This window comes from Idiotropiscis lumnitzeri, chromosome 18 (genome assembly GCF_059441095.1).
Source record: "Idiotropiscis lumnitzeri isolate Australia: NSW breed Sydney's pygmy pipehorse chromosome 18, RoL_Ilum_1.0, whole genome shotgun sequence".
NCBI lineage: Eukaryota > Metazoa > Chordata > Actinopteri > Syngnathiformes > Syngnathidae > Idiotropiscis > Idiotropiscis lumnitzeri.
This window is the reverse complement of record NC_142408.1, coordinates 9,922,445-9,939,441: the sequence shown is the minus strand read 5'-3', so window position 1 is coordinate 9,939,441 and position 16,997 is coordinate 9,922,445. Positions and strand designations below refer to the sequence as shown.

At 41.9% G+C, this 16,997-nt stretch overlaps 3 protein-coding genes across 16 annotated transcripts in view; 2 read left to right on the top strand and 1 right to left on the bottom strand.

Moving 5' to 3' along the window:
- Positions 1–9,357, top strand: part of ank1b (ankyrin 1, erythrocytic b) — a 54,945-nt gene extending 45,588 nt beyond the window's left edge. For 3 of the 14 annotated variants that reach the window (XM_088282241.1, XM_088282242.1, XM_088282238.1), the window contains 5 exons: positions 2,569–3,214; positions 3,579–3,834; positions 4,693–4,749; positions 5,252–5,349; positions 6,081–9,357. In XM_088282241.1, coding sequence (XP_088138367.1) covers positions 2,569–3,214; positions 3,579–3,834; positions 4,693–4,749; positions 5,252–5,320 — 1,028 coding nt within the window. In that variant the 3' untranslated portion in view covers positions 5,321–5,349; positions 6,081–9,357. Of the gene's footprint in view, positions 1–2,568; positions 3,215–3,578; positions 3,835–4,692; positions 4,750–5,251; positions 5,350–6,080 lie in introns of those variants that run through there. The other 11 variants (XM_088282249.1, XM_088282248.1, XM_088282246.1 and 8 more) reach the window with 8 other exon arrangements.
- Positions 9,358–9,912: 555 nt separating this feature from the next.
- LOC148319445 (eukaryotic translation initiation factor 4E-binding protein 1-like) lies at positions 9,913–14,409 on the top strand. The gene is made up of 3 exons (XM_088282259.1): positions 9,913–10,190; positions 12,332–12,523; positions 12,767–14,409. The coding sequence occupies exons 1-3, from the start codon at positions 10,055–10,057 to the stop codon at positions 12,796–12,798; spliced, it is 360 nt and encodes a 119-aa protein (XP_088138385.1). The 5' UTR covers positions 9,913–10,054; the 3' UTR covers positions 12,799–14,409.
- A 395-nt stretch (positions 14,410–14,804) lies between these two features.
- Positions 14,805–16,923, bottom strand: LOC148319444 (nodal homolog 2-A-like). The gene is made up of 3 exons (XM_088282257.1): positions 16,647–16,923; positions 15,056–15,768; positions 14,805–14,957 (listed from the first exon to the last, which is right to left on the bottom strand). The coding sequence occupies exons 1-3, from the start codon at positions 16,897–16,899 to the stop codon at positions 14,805–14,807; spliced, it is 1,119 nt and encodes a 372-aa protein (XP_088138383.1). The 5' UTR covers positions 16,900–16,923.
- Between the last annotated feature and the right edge of the window lie 74 nt (positions 16,924–16,997).

The following is a 16,997-nucleotide window of genomic DNA, read 5'->3' as shown; positions in this document are numbered from 1 at the left end:
TTCATGTCCAGATCATTAGCTTCTCTGAATTGTTTCAGTAGCATCTTTGTTGTTTGAACTGTCAGACAGGATTAGCGGTTGATGTTGCGTTGGGTGAACGAGGATGCCGGAAAGGCAGACTCTCGGAAAGGTTAAACAGTGATTTGTTTGACAATGGTTCACGAAAAGGTTGCACACAAAAAAAAAAAGCGCTTGTTAAAAATACACGGAATAAAGTAACAAAGAAAAAAAATGCTTGCCATATAAAGAGAAGGAAACAGAAAAACCGCTTGCAACACGCAAGGAATAAAAAAAAAAAAATAGACTCGTGAGAGAAAAATGAGAAAATTATAGAAAAAGGCAAGAAATATGCTACACACGAGGACAGGGAAGCAAAAAGTACTGCTCTTGATAATAAACACACAGCAGAGAGTTACTTCGAGAAAGTGAATCATCCGATGCCGAGGAGCAGCTGATTGACAATGGACAATAGAAAGTCATTCTGTTTATTGAATGGATTATTATAATGAGTTTTTTTTTGTCTGCTTTCCAAATTACCATTCATATCTGACATGGTTACAGGTCATTTAAATCAGTTAAATATGCTAAATGTGAAACTCACTAATGGATTTCGGAGGTCATATCAGAGCGGTAACAATACAGAGGTTCATTTTATTTTTTTTCCAATTAAAAAAAAACAATACAGTATAATGTTTGTGGTGCCTGAAAATATCATTTCCCAGTATGAACAGCAAAGTTTTCAGTTTATCCTTTGCAGTGAGTTGAAATGTGTGTGAGGATGAATCATTGCATGTAATTTGTTCTCAATTGTCCAGTTTGGTCACGTCGCATGGTGCGCGGCGGGCATCATGATCTGATAGCAAGAGGCTGTGCGCTCAGTTTCTGCTGCATTACACCATCACTGTACTCCTCATAAAACGGCACCAGAACCAGAATTGCCCCATTTTCCTCTAATAAATGTGGCACTTAGTGTCATTTTATCACAGAGTCATGGCGATATTCTGCTCCACCACATCCACACAGTGCGACCTGTTGACATCGCAGGCCGTTTAAGCCAAGTGACCCGTCGGTCATGTTTGACAAAGCAGTTTGTGACAATCATGACAAGAAAATCTATACTCCACTTAATAGCTTAAATTGTTCATGCAGGGCTCGATGAACTTGACCCAGAATGGTGACTCCCCCTTTGGAGTATCTTTGCATGAATCGCTATTCAAAACGCTTCCTTATCTTCCACAGCCAAATGTCGTTTGTCATTCCGAAAGACCTTTGCCTTTTTGTCCACTTGAGCTGGGTCTTTGGTCAACCCCGGACAAATCATTTTCCCTTCAGAAATTTAGACTGGCATCCCCTTGAGCACTCGGCTTCTCTTTTTGACTATGTCTGGAGAGTTTAGATCTATGTTGCATTTAACGGATTTAAAATATTTGGTTGAATGAACACTTTTAATATACCTTACTAAATGCTACGTAAATGTGTGATTGGTTTGGCTCGTGTGTGTGTGCTGGCATGTTTGAGGAGACTTTGTATGCACGGCTAATTCTTGAGAATGCAGGGACACCAGAAACTGGCAGTAACTTTGCATTGTCTGGGACGCGTTCTAAGGGTTGGAACGATACGAACAATGCTGACTGAGTGTTGTGGACAACTTGTCTTGCAATTTTGATCAACTTTCCAAAAAGTACTTTTTTTCAGTTTTGACCTGAATGCAATGTGTTGTTGAGACAATTATTCAGCAGAGGATTGCAACAGACGAACAAATATCGTGCCAACCCAAAAACAAACTCTTGGTGATGCTTTCTTTTCCTCTTAGTATAGTCTGCTATGTTACATTCTTACATGTTCACAGTCATAGCCTCATGTCACAGAGACTGATGACTCACCAAACCCTTCAACCTTTCACTTTGTCCCAATGATAGAAACCTACTGTAACTTCTTTCCTGATTTTTTTTACATAGTCTCTCACACATTTGTGGATAAATATGTCACATTGTCTGGAAATTCTGAGGTATGTGACATTTCAAATTTCCTTCGAATTACCATCATGTCTTTTTTTTTTTTTTTTTAATCTTGAAAATTTAAATTAAGATTTATGACTTGATTAGGTCTGACTCCGAGCATTTCGCAGCCTTATTGGGACAGGGCTGAGCCCCACACACATTTCCACCAAGTGGCACGGTTCAGTTCACTTTGGCACGGTTTGGATCGGGTAACTCTGACCTCGGCGACAGTTGCGTCAGTTTTTTGTATCTCTATTGGAAAACTTATGTTTTATGTTCTTGCCATTCCAATCAATGTTCTATCATCCAATCAACATACAGAATTGTGTCTTGGGTTGGTATGCTTTCAAATTATGCTAAAAAGAGGAACTGTACAACTCCGTTGCGCACTTATATAGTCGGTAGCCTCCAAAATTGTACCAATGTGAACTGAGCTGTACTGCCTGGTGGAAGCAAAGCCTCTTTTCTGAGAAAAGAATCCCCCCCCCCACCGCCACCTCCCCACGCTGCCTGGCTGTGCCTGCATGGTGTTAGTTTTTCTCTCGTCTTGCCCCTGTCGTCCCTCCAGGTTATGGGCTGGTTCAGGAGGAGCTGCTGTCTCCGGCCTCCATGCAATACAGTTTGCCTTCTCCTCTTGGTGCAGAGCCCTACTGGCAGGAAGTGTCCAGTCTGGAGTGTGCCCCCATCGCCGCCACTGAAGAAGACACCTTGATGGAGATGTCGGACGTCCAGGTGTGGCCAGCGGGGGTCAGCCCCTCGCTGGTTACGGTGGAGGATTCTTCTTTGGATGGCAGCAGCCGAGCGGACGACTCGGAAGGTGCCACGCTCTCCCTTCCCTACAGTTTGGGCCGCCCCAGCAGTGGAGCAAGCGGTGCGAGTGGCTCTCTCATGGAGCTGGAGGAAGAAGAGGAGGAGGAGGAGGAAGGGGAGGTTGAGGAGGAGGAGGCGCCACTGGAGCCGGTGAGCGCGCTGGCGGAAAGGGACCGGGTCAGAGCCAGTGGCGCCGTTCCCAAGGTCAACTTGAACGGCCAGCTGGGAGGTCAGAGGTCGGATGGGAGAAGAGGGGAGGCTCCCGCGGTGGGAGGAGGAGCCAAAAGAGGCGGGGCAGGGCTTGGTTCAGTGGAAGGCATTTGTGTTGTTACAGGCCAGCAGATGTACGCCCACCCTGAGATGTCAACGTTGAGTCGAGCGGGCGAGCACAATGGAGACAACCGGTAAGTCACTTCTTCCTCTGACCCCTTTCACACTGCCTTAACAGAAAATTGTCGAATCAGGGGCGTTCCAGGACAGTCAGCAGTGTCCTTTCACACAGCTGACTTGGCAAACAGTGCTTCAGTTCTGTTAATTTATGGTACTACAATGATTCTGCGAGAATTATTTTTCTTCTGTGTCACTGTTTTAGAATGCTGAGATACTAGACATCCATTTTGTCCTGATTGGGGTCACAGGTGAACTGGAGGCAGTTCCAGCTTAAAAGAGCAATCAATCTTTGATAGGCAGTGTGATTGGGGCTCATGGACTTACTCCAAATAGCTCTCCATCCACTATCCACTTATTTGTACTTCCTCCCTTTGTTAGGTTGGTTGGGGGCGGAGCTTTTCAACCCTACCTACCTGACAAGGATTCGCTGCAGGGCTGGGTGGGCTCAGTATCATCAGGACGGGACAACAGCGCACCAGGCCGGCATGCCGCCCAGGAGGCTCTGCTGACGCCGGTGTGTGACACAGCTTACTCACATGTGCTGCCTGGGCGCCTCCTGCAGGGCAAGGGGATGGGCTTCTCTCACCAGCAGACAGGGAAACGTGCGTGGGAACAGGAGTGGAGGCGGGGCAAGGTCAGGTTGAGGCCGACGAGCCGCCGATTTTTTGAAGGGAGAACACCTTATCCATGATTTTTGGATTTTTGTTTTTATTTATTTATTTATTTTTTGAATGAGGCAATGCAAAGCCAACCATGTAGCAAGATAGTGTTGTGTTCAAATTAAGAGGAGTCTATTTACAAAAGTGAGTTAATGGTCTGGTTTTGGGGCTATTTATGCTATATCAGGAATTTTGGATCTGATTAAATACATTTGACTACTTGAAGAGGTTGTGTTGCCTTCTGCCAAACAGGAAATGCCCCACAAAAGAGACAATTCTTGGATTGGCCTCAGTGATAGCATTTTTATGTGATCTCATAAGTTCAGGGTTTGTTTTTGTTTTTTTTTACCACAAAACTGGTTTCAATCAACTTATGCGTTTTACTTCAAGAAAATAAATGACGTTCAAATAATTTTCTAGCTGGTGGAAGCACATACCAGGGGTCAAATTCACTCCTGAAAAGTGCAATTAATGGTAATTAATAAAATCAACTAATCGCCCAGCCCTACCAGAATATTGATTCTATTTCACTGGAATGATACATTGAGCATTACTCACTTTTTTTTTTTTTGGTAAAACACTGCTATTATTTTGAATGCAACTGTGCGTGATCATGTATGATCATCAGTAGCTTTAGCCTCATTTAACAGTCCTCATCAAAATGGATCATTTTGATGACGTCACGGAGCTTGATGATCAAAAAAATGTGTTGTGCGGCACAACACATGGTTAAGTCTACCATTTTCTTCCTTTCCTGACATATTTAATGAATAGTTTCTTACTGCCTATTAAGAAAGTTACATATTTATGTTTGAATTATTCTCTTTATGCAGAGAGAGGAGAAAGAGGACTATGCAGCTGACGAACATGGGAGCATGCTTAATCGAAAGGTGAGCGGATTTGAATGGGCCACAATCAAACACTGTCGTATTAAAGCGAGAGATGTTTACAGTATATCAAAGACTTTCAGACATGACAGCAGGCATTATTCTGGTTCACCTCACTAAAGAATTACAATGGAAACTCTGAAGTGTAAAGATCAAAAACTTTTACAATTCAACATTTGACTCCAGTTTTTTGTAAGTATATTTTAATACAAATCTAGAGACATTGCGTCTTAAAATCGGAGCAAATCAAAGCTACACACAATCAGGTTTCCTGGAACGTGTTGTAGTAGACTTCAGAGGTTCCACTGAAAAAAAAAAAAAGGATCATCTAATAATACCTTATTGACACTATTTGGACGTAGAATAATTTTCTTGCACGATCTGGATAGTCCATTTTGGGACTGCAGCACACCACATGCGAGTTTCCTGCTCCGGTTCCACATAGACGCTTCAGCACTTAACAGGAGTGTTATTTCCGTCCTTCCTCCCTCCCTCCTTGCTCCAGGTGGGGGCGGATGTGAGAAGGGCCGCTCAGTCGGTGCAGCGCACCAGTCTTCGGAGGGTTAAACACTGAAACACAACACACACAACCTGGTGCACGAGGTACGCGATTCCCTCCACACAAGCACTTGTGTATCCCAGTGCTTGGGAAAAAAACCCCACCAGATCAGCTCCTATGTTTATTTTAATACACACCATGTGTGCTGTGGAAGTGACACATTGTTTGCACTACACTGGTACCTTGACTTATGAAACACTTATGAAAACCCATTGAAAAGCAATTGGAGATGGGCGCTTGCCTCAAAAAAAAAAAAAACAATTCATTATGTATTTTGTAGACATTCATAAACACAAGCAATACATTAATCTATATTACAATCAACGTTATCAGATTTTATCTACGTTTATCTACGTCAAGTTGAGTTGTTACCTTACTAACTTACTTGGAGTCTTTTCAGTGTTCACCATTGCAACATTTCCAAAATGCTACCAAACTCCAAAATGTGTGGCGTAAACACAAATCAGTGGGTCATAAGTCAGATTGCGGCAATAAATAATGCAATCAAATCTGTGGCTTTATCATCTTTTCATGTTTCATTGAACAATGATTTGTCAAGATGTGGACTGCACTTGTGCGTGTGCATGCATGTGTGTGTAATATATATATATATATATATATATATATTTATTTATTTATTTATTTATTTATTTATTTTAGATTTGAAATAGCCTCAGATTACAATTCACTGCTACACTACTCTTGAATCAGTACCACTGTATTTTGTATTTTGGCTGGGACAAATACTACTTCTGCTTCATTGTGTGTCTTCTAGGACAAGAAAGCCACTGCCAAGGCTTCCTCCTCAAAACTACATCCGGAGCGCAAAGGAAAGTGAGCAGAGACTACCAAAATGACAAACATGGAATTACCCCTCCACCTGTGACACACCTCCAGAGGAGAAAAAAAAAGTGTTGAAGAGCTCAACTTGTAGTTTTATAACATTTGTAAAGTATCACTTAAACTAAAGCCTGAGCATTTTTTTCTACAAAACAATCCCAAAAAAAGCAGCAAATGTCACTGAACTAAGACGACAAAAAGTGCTTCCTGTGAACTGTAACTGCATGATGACTGCTGGTGCATGACTTCAACCTTTTGAACTGTCATTATCTACAAGCTCAAGAGGGCCGGCCCACGCTTGGGTCCTGTTGACCTTTTAAAGACTCAATTGCCCCCCCCGCAGGTTAACCACAGTAACACAGCAGCCCCAAAAAAGGAGTAATTCCCCCCAACTCTCCGACCGACGGCCTCTGCTGGGCCTGCCAATGCTTCTTTCGGTGGACCCTTTTTGTTCTGTGCGCTTGTCGTAAATATGCACTCTCTGCTATGTGGACGTGTGTCACCGTGCGTATGTGTGGGTGTCTTTTCTGCCGCATGCCTTTCTTGCTTCTGACTGGGCACTGAGCCCTGGCCCCTGATTGGCTCAAAGTCCTTGTGATGTCAGCACTTGGAAAGAGGGCACCTCTGTGCTCGCCTGCTTTTGAGTGTCCCGTCCTTGTGTGCTGAATTGGCTTCCCCTTGCCGTTGTTGTTGTTGTTGTTTTTGCCAGCCTTGAAAAAAAAAAAAAAAACTCCAAATGTTCAACTTTTATTTTCTTAAGAGCTGGGACATTTTTCTTTTGAAGGGGTTGATCACTTTCCATCACGCAGAGCATAACTTTGTCCACTCAATTGCCCCTTCTTCGACCTTCTTCCTTCGTCTTGGAAACTGACGTCATCTCTCCAAAGCCAGTAGCCTCACTTGATATGCAGAATACTTTTCCGCACCTCTTTCCCCAATCATCCAATGTTTCAAACGATCACATTGGCTGCAGGATGTGGTGATTTCCAGTGTAAAAAAAAAAAAAGTGCAGTACAATATTGTGCTACTATGACGTGTGATTGTGCAGGCAGCACTGTGATTGTCATCATTCTCCCCATCCCCAGACTCGTGATGTCATCACAAACTAAAGCACACGAAATCAAGATGATTACGGACTGGGCAGGGTGTCGGATCGTGTGAACAGCAATAAAATCCAAAACACGCCTGATGAGCACTGCTAGGAAGTTCTTTAGATGTACACGTTGGAGTTTTGTTTTGTTTTGTTTTTTTGCACCTCCTGGGTAACACGAGATCCCGCGTGCTGCGTCGACCTTGATTTGAGTGAGTCAGCGGGAAAACGCTGACACAGAATCAATCCGGTGTGATATCAGTGTGGGACTGCAAACGCCTGAGAGATTTGCATCTGTCTTTTACAGCATTTAGCATATCAAGCAGTGTTACGTTGCAGTACTCTATACAATCGATATGTATCATTTGTAATCTCTTCTATTTAAGTGCAAGTATGTGGTTGAGAGCAGGGGTGGGGAACTTTTTTCCTGTTGCGGGTTGTCCAAAGTACTCAAGGGTCATACTAAATTTACCCCCCCCCAAGATATGATGTAATGATTGAAAAATTGTATTGTTCAAATTTGTCGGTTGCATCCCCCAAAGGCAGAATTTGTGTGGGCTATTAGAAGTAACTTCCAGCACGCCTCGACCACACGCCGGTGTCCAAATTCACACAGCCTTCGAATCTAGCCTTTGAATCTGGCCTTTGTTTCCATGGAGACAGGTCCTGAAACCAGGCTGCTTCGGAGTGCACTTTCGTAGCCTGCATTGTTCTGCTGTTCTTCTACACTCTTGTACAAGCCAAGCACATTTCCACCATCTTGCCACGGTATAGATGATGGTCAAGTGAGAGTCGCCAAGTCTATTAGTAAATTCGCTACGGTTTACGGGATCCACGGTGCCTTCGGAGGATGCCGCCTACAAATTTGGTTTGAAGCAGCCATTAAAAGAGGGGCTGATTGGCGAAGGAAAGTCTGCCATTTTGGTTTTATACAGCCATTCTGGCAAATTTCATAGGTCAGACTATCCTTGAACAGATTTACGATGCCTTTTTTTTTGCCCGTGCCATCTGATTTGGCCGAGCAAGATATCAAAGTTTGATCATTCTGGCATTGGCCCATTCATTGCGTTTCACAGATTTAATTTGTTTTAAGGATTGCATGGTGGGCTGGATCAAATTCCCTAGTTGGCCGCTTGTGTCTAATGGGCCATAAGTTCCCCACCCCTCCTCTAAGCAAATCTTTGTAAACTCATTATCCTCTGAAATAGTTTTTTAAAATGCAGAAGCCTGTTGTTGTCATATCACAGTAGCACACATGCGCTGACCATTAAAACACAAATTATGTATCCCATAAGTACTGTAAGTGCTACTGTAGCCCGAACAAGTGAGACTGACTGAATGATTGAGCACATTATTTTGCACACATTTCACACATTTATCACATTTTCCACTGGTAACACTCCACTCAGGTTTTAATTTGAGAAACTATGAAGTGTTTTGTGTTGCGCAGGGCCCTACTCTGTGAGATGATTGAGTGAGAACTTTAATCGTTTTTTGGGTGCGTGACTATTTGGTCTGTTTGTTTATATTTTTTTTTTTTGGGGGGGGGGGTCAGGGGTATAGGTGAAATATGATGCTTTATGTGTGGGAGAATGCAAGTTTTTGAGCAGGCATGTCACTCGAAAAGGTAGCGTAATGCCCAATGATGTATTTTAAAGAGTATTGTAACATTTAGACTGTCGAAAAGAATAGATCTCACCTATACTCCTTTAGAATGGATACATGACAATGTAAACGCAATATCATATTACTCTATCCTAAGGAATGCAACTGCACCCATGCACAAAAAGATGTTTTTATGAAAATGTGTGTATAAAAAATATATATGACAAAATATATTTAATTAGAATGCTATGCACCCTCATAGAGTTATTATGGATGTTCTTTCAGCATTATCTAGTTAGCCGATGCCCACATATTGGGGAATGTCGAGGCTACGTAGCGTTGACCACTTTTTTCTTTTCTTTTCTATTGGTCCAGAAGAAGAAGAAAAAAAAACAACAAAATGCATACAAGACTTTTAATCAGAGCTATTCTGACTTTAAAATATATGTAAAAATCATCTTACCCTGTACACCAGCTCAAACCATTTACAAGACTTAATAAACAAAGATGTGACTTACTCATTGTATTATTCCTAAATGATTGCCGATGCACACTTTATGTACAGGTGTATCGCAATTCATTTCATTATTGTAGAGACGTTTATTTCTGTAGTTCAATTCATAAAGGAAAAGTATTAAATATTACATGTTAAAGAGACTTACACAGAAAAATATGTTTCAAGAGGTAGGTTAATACTTAATTTTTGTATTTAAAATATTTTTTTAATTTTGTTTTTATATTTATCATTTTGATGAATTTTAGATTTCGTTAGCTTTTAAATTACAGTCATCAGGATAAAAAAACAATCTGTGGTGTAGCGACATGAGTTTCACTTTTTGGTTTGAACAAGTGAATTATTTTCAATTATATTCCCATTTATTGAGCAGCGTGTGTGTTTTTAAAATTAAATATGATCTATTTAATATAACACATTTTATTTGACAAATATTAGAATTTGTTATTGTCTTGGCATTTTGCCGTAAATTGATTTCCGCACAAGGACGGGGAACAAAACTACAACTTCCGCAGTCTGTGACTCCCCCTGCTTTCAGCCAATCACTGCCCGCCGCTTTTACGTGCTTGCCTCAGAGGGATTTCTGGGTTGTTTTGGAATCGGTGGTAGCACATGGAGGCAACAAGAGCCTTGGTTTGAAGCAACTAATGACAGTTTTTTTAATTTTTTTTTTAACCGAGAACGCATTCTTCTTGAAAGTATGTCAGCTGCAGGTCAGACGAGCGGGAGCCTGGATATACCGGCTGTGAGGCGGGTCGCGGTCCTGGAGGCTGCCCACATGCCCCACGAGTACTCCACAACCCCCGGGGGGACCGTGTTCAGCACCACGCCCGGAGGTAACTCGGTTGTTGATCAATCGTGGTCTTTGCAATTCCAAGAACATCTTTTCAGAAAAGTGCACCTTGTAGAAATACTCGTGGCAGTGGGTTGTTTTGTCATTTCGCGGCACGAGGCAAACCGAGTCATCAGCTCAATGTTTATTATTAACTGGAAGGGTGAAGAGAATGTCATCAATCTTTTTTTTAGGGGGGGGGGGGGCTCTGGCAATATCAGGTCTCGTGATGACATGATATGGAGTTGAATGCTAAGATTCGCCTCATATTATAATGTATTAAAAACTCAAGCAGGGTCTGATAGTTTGTTAAACGTCTCAATGGATTTTATAACGCTAGAGTCCGCACACGACAAGAAAAAAATGCCAAACGTCTGCTTACTGCTCTTGTAGTGTTTAGGTGAGTTACAGCGCATAACATGCATAACCATAATCTGCGCCTTCAATTGCCAGTCTCCTCCCTCAAACTTGATCGCTGTTGTAGTACTGAGACTCACCTATGAGAGGCAGCATGGTGCAACCGGGTATCCAGATATCAGTCATAGAAAAATAGAATATAATCCAATACCGCATTATTTGCATAGCGCATTTCCTAACGGTTACAGCTCTGACAAAGCTTTTTATAATATATACTTTACTATACAAAAAGCAAATCTAACTGTTTTGTAACTACATTGCAGTTGCAAACTTGTGAGTAATGTTGTACAAGTGCTCAAAACAATTACTATTTGCTCCTATTTCAGGCCAAACTTGCCATTCACCACATACAAAAGTAACTGCAAATTCGTAATGCTGATCAAAATTGGTATCTGATGTAGGATTATTCATGCCATACCAAACTATACAATATTCAACCAAGCCCTGCCATGAATAGTGAGCATCAGAAAAAATGCTATACAAGTGAAATCACCACCAGACAAACTGTTATAAAAAGCCACAAGTGTTCCTAACAAAACAAATAATTTTCTACTGAGCATCACAGGACTTTAAAATGGACCTTTGACAGCAAAACTGTTCCATACGACAATCATCTATAGGCTTCATCCTCAGTCCTTTCATTTCTTTACGTTAATGATCAACTGTTTAGTTCTTCACTCCTTTGCAACCCTTTGAAAATGTGCTCGAGCCGCGTGGGGAATCTTATGACGTCTTGCACAGTATAGTGAGATCTAATTAACAAAAAAATGAATCACTAAATTAGACTTACTTTTTATTGACAGTGTCAAGGAGGTCTCAATTCAGCAATATGTTTATTTTTCTATGTTGACAGTCTGTAAACTGTCCACACATGTTGTGGTAGAGCAAGTAAAATAAAGGAATGTTTTCCCCCTGCAGCAGTGAGAAAGTTGACAGTGTGTGCACATGCCGGTAGTCAGTGATACTGTGTTCTGTAAATGTAGCAGGTGGGACACATTCACACAGATAAAACACACACACACACACACACAAATACAGCTGGCTCACTCTATGTGTGTCAGGGCACCAGAATATAGGTCATTCAAGCACTTGCATGTCGATCACTGTTGTCCAAGTGCGGTCCTCGAGGGCCGCTATCCTGCACGTTTTAGAGGATTCCCTCCTCCAACACACCAGATTCAAATGATCAAGATCCGTATCAGGCTTGTGCAGCGCTTGCTGATGAGCTGATCATTTGAATCTGGTGTGTTGCCCGACAGCCCACTGTCACTTTAAACAGAGGAATCAACAAATTAATTACAACAAATTAACAAAACTATAATATCGTGCCAGTTAGCAGCTTGTCCTTACATGCTGGAATGTATAGGAATAAGTTGTCTGCTCAGACATGTTGTAGTCGTCTATTCTATTTCTATTTACAGTGCAACTTCTTATGTGGAATATCCGGAAAGGGTTTCAATGTAGAGTTCAACCGAAGAAATATACCTGCACATACACTTACCGAAATCTTCATTAAATCCTCAAATTGAAAACTCAAACTCAGCTGAAAACAAGCTTTGTTTTTTTGAATAACCAAAACTGTTGTCCATAAAATGTTTTGAAATTACAACTTCATGGAAGTCAACCACCAGAAATGAAATGTGTACAACTTTGGTGCTTCTGTGGTAGTTTAGACATGAGACCAAATAAAACCACGACCCAATATCCCTTTCCCTCTTGGTTCTGCAGGAACTCGAATCATCTACGACAGAAAGTTCCTGCTTCAGTGTCGCACCTCTCCTCTGGCTCGCACACCTCCAAAGCTCCCCGACATCCCGGGAGTCACCAGGCCGCTCAAACGGGAATCGTCCTCTGAGACCTTCCAAGCGGGAGCAAGTGAGAGTGGTCACGCTGAGTATAGCCGACATGCAGAGGGTGCAGGTAAACATCTCTGGATGCATTATCTTTACAACGTGATGGGGAAGGGAGCTCATTTTAATTGCGCATGCAAGCTCAAATGGCAGGATGTATGACAACATCGTCATGAAAAATACCTTTCAGCTAATTACATGGTGAATTTGGGGGGGGGGGGGGGGTGACCCGAGTTAATTTTGCTTTGTAGATTGAAGTTGCCATGTACCTGTATACAACAGTTTTTTTCAATCAACTCTTTTCTCCCCATAGGAGAAGACGCCCAGTTTGACATGGACATTTGAAGAGGAGTAGAATAATTTCATGAATCTTTACCATAGTCATGTTGTAAGTGTAGAAGAGTTTTTTTAAAGTTGAATTTAAACATAGCGATTGTGGAATATAAAATTTGATTCTTTAAAGTGAAATTGTATTTTTCTGGACCTATTTATGCCTCAATTAGTTGAGTGGATATGTTGTGGCATATTAGGTATTTCTGAAATGGGTTTTAATTTAACATAATATTAATATTATATCATGGAATTTGTGATTTAACAGACAATAATAGTCAATGTTCTTTTTGATGTGTGAAGTGATTTCCCAGATCCGTTAATTCTGTGGATTAATTTCAAATTTTTGAACACAGTTAAATCAAACCAACAGCACTGGTTTGCGCTTGTGGGCAGAACTAAATGTACTGTATAAGTTATGAGTAAAAAAGAAAAATGCCTGTAGAGACGACTCCGCTTAGATGGTATTCAAGGACCAAAAAACATATTAGAACAGTCTTTGAATTAAAATAGACTTCATATTTACATTAATTCCACTATATTATCAATCCATTCATTATCTGAGCTGCTTCTGCTCACAAAGGTCGTGGGTGTGCTGGAGGCTATGCCAGCTATCTTTGGGCAGTAGGCGGGGTACACCCCGGACTGGTTGCTAGCCAATCGCAGACGAACAACTGACCGTGGTCAAAAACACACCTAGGGTCAATGAAGGGTGTCCAATCAACCTACCGTGCATGTTTTTGAAATGTGGGCGGAAAACAGAATACCCAGTGAAAACTCACACAAGCACGGGAGAACATGCAAACTCCACTCAGGAAAGACGGACCCGCAATCGAACCTTGCACCTCTGTTACACACTTCACAAAAAAATAGTAGTTGTTGAAAAATGTGATTAATCGCAATAATGTAATCGCTGCAGCGATTTTATATATATATATATATAATTATTTTTTTTTTGGGGGGGGGTTGGTTACTTCACTACATTTTTCATTTTTTGCATGACAACATTAGCCTTGTGTTTTTGTTGATCTTTATCATACAGCTGTATACACACGAAGTTTATCCAGTGGCAAGTAAAAGTATGTGAACCTTTTGGAATTAGCTGGTTTTAATCATAAATTTGTCAAAAAACTGTCACAACAACAGACCATACAAAATGACATGTTTTCATTCGGGGCAACACAGTGGGGTAGTGGCAGCATGTCTGCCTCACAGTTGAAGACTAAATTATCCCTATTTGTGAATGTGAGTGTGAATAGTTGCTTGCCTAGGTGCCTTGTGATTTACCCAATGTAATAAAGTTGGTAGTCTCTCCAGCAGCTCACACACAAATCGAATTTGGCTAGCATCAAGCTAATCAGCCAACCTACAGTTAATTGATATGATGTGATTGAAGTTGATTTTTAAAGCTGCGTTGCCATGTAAAAGAAAAACTAAAACTTTGGAGTTTTCACTTCTCAACCATTACGGGACGTGAATGATGCCTGGAATTGTAGATCATTTGAGTATTTTGACAAAAAAAAACACATTATTAAGACTCCTGGAAACTGTTAGAAATTGTGGAAAAATGTGTTAGTCTCCCCAAAATTAAATTTGCAAATAACTCATTAAAATGATTGAATTGTGTTGTTTTACTGCACTCTCGTCATTTTAATTTTTGGTGGTAGAAATAAACTGGCAAATAATGACTCATACACACTTTAAATTAGAAATAATTTAATGTTTTACTGTACAGTACAATGTCAACATACAAATGGGTCAATGTGACCCAAACAGCACGATTAACATTAAAGCGCTCACATTAAAATGTCAATTACGGTTTCATTTTAAAATGCAAAATGTAGCTTTCATGTATTATGTTTTGAACTTCAGTGCTTCACTAATTTCACTCAGTGACCTGGCTGTGCTTTTTGGTTTTTATCCTTCTGAAGTGGCATCAAGTAATCTGCCTGAATCTATAATACCAAATACCAATATTTACAATCAAGAGTACAGTATCCTGTACATGTTTTGGGCTTCGCTCAGTGACAACTGCACTCCTCCACCACCATGTCCTGGTGGTGCCTCATGACCATCTTGCCGTTCTCGTAGTAGAGCATGGACAGCGGCGCCAGCAGGGTGGGCACGCAGGACAAACACGACACCTTGTGCGCATGGTGCAGCCTGAGCAGGCTCTGCGGTGGGAAGGAAAAGAGAAACATTCGTTAGAACACTGGTGTCCAAAATACTGTGTGGGAAAGAAAATGTGTGTGGAAAAGGAAGGGCGGATTACCTGCATGTAGGCGTGGTTAGTGGGCTTAAAGCTCTCGTTTACAGGTGTGGGACAGACGCCCTCGCAGCGGAAAGCGTTGTAGCGTTTGGGGTAAATCATCCACTGGCTCCAGCCCAGCTTCTCAAAGTCCACCCACATGTCCACCTTCTTGCACAGAGGACCCTCTTTGTTCTCGCCGCGAGCAGGCGTCATCACGGACATCCTTCCTCTGCGCTGCTGCCTGGAAAACCTTTTGGTCCTGCGGCGCGTCGTCCTGGGGCCGGCCTCCCGTTCCAGGCTCACGTACTTGGAGTGCACGGCCATGTGGATGAGAGAGGGCATCCGCTGAGCGTTGGGGTTCTGCCTGGCGAAGATCACCATCATAACCCGGTTTTTTGTAAGATGCTGGATTGCCTCCAGACTCTCCTTGGGGTCTTCCGGCTGACGTGTGGACGGTTCCTGCTCTTGCCAGCGATGGAGCATTTGGGTCATGGAGAACACCTTCCAGGAGGATGAGCTCATGGTGCTGGGATGGGCCCTCAGGCTGCCCAAGAAGTGCCTGACGCCGGAGCAACTGTGGTCGGAGCACGAGTGGTAAACTTCCACCAAGGCTATGGGGGACTCGCTGAAGTCCGGGAGGCGGATGCGAAGCTCTGCCTGTTGGATGTGGTCCCCGGCGGACATGGAGGACATGTCGAAGGTGATGGACCAGCTGTCGCCTCTCTGATCACAGCCTGGAAGAGATGCATGTTCAATTTGGCATCATTACTGATAGAAAGTGGTTCACACATTACCCAGGGGTGTCAAAGTTGATTTCATTGTCAGCCCATGTGGGTCAGTTTGATGAAACCACATTGCCTAAATGTCTTTTAATTAATTCTTTCTTGCAAAGTGCAACATTTATAGTATCTCTGCTTTTAAAGAAATAAAGACTGTAGACAAATGCAAAAGCATCAGTTTGAGCAGAGTGAATTATTATGCTATAAAAACACTAATCATGGCATTTGTTATTGCTTTGGCTACCCTTGAAATCTGACTATCCAGAAGTTGAGCTGCACTGTGTTTGTTTCCAGAATATGAGTTTGGCCGAACCAAAGGCAAAATGCTGAGAGTGGGAATGCTAAAAATCCTCTTCTCATATTACACAATTTCTCCTGGACTTTTTGTGTGGAGCTTTCATGCGTTTCTAGTAATTCATTTTATCACAGTAGAAAATGTCTTAATAATAAATAAGAGTTTTGTCATACCAGAGGGAAGATTTTGTCCCAAAATACATTATTAATTTGCTAATGAACCCCAAACTCAAGGGCAAATCTGACCCTCTATTCATTTCAGGTGGTAAACTTGACACCTGTGGACTAGGACATTTTTAATAACTTACTCAAATTAGGAATCAAATTAAAACATTTATTATCAGACTGTTGTTATCAGACTTGTTTGATGGGCAACCCTTTCCCTCAAAACCTTTCGTTTAGCAGAGCAAGAAAGATTTTAAAATAAATTTTCAAGTGATTTAATGAGTTTGAATATATATTTACAGAGTGTAAAAAATCGACAAACATCTATGTTAAATCTCAATGAAAATATCACCGTTTTAAAACCGAAAACTCACTTTTAGCGACAAGGCTTGTCACATAATCCGAGTCTTGCAGTCCATTGTTGTCCTCGGTCCAGCTCTTGTCTCCGGCCCGATTCTCGGTCAGCATGGTCCTGTAGAGATGCATCATGAAGACTGGCAGTCCTCCGGCCTTACGCCGATGCAAGGTGAGTTCGGAGCGGCTTGACGCGTTTATGTGCAGCGCGTCCGGGTACATCGTAGCGACGCATAAAACCACCAGTGGGAGAAATACAGTCGATTTCGTCATAATTCTACGATCGAAGTGGTGTCACTGCTGGTTGTAGTTTCCAAATGATGCATCTGTGATGCCTGCTTCCGAGTTTTATCACCCCCGCGGCAATTAGG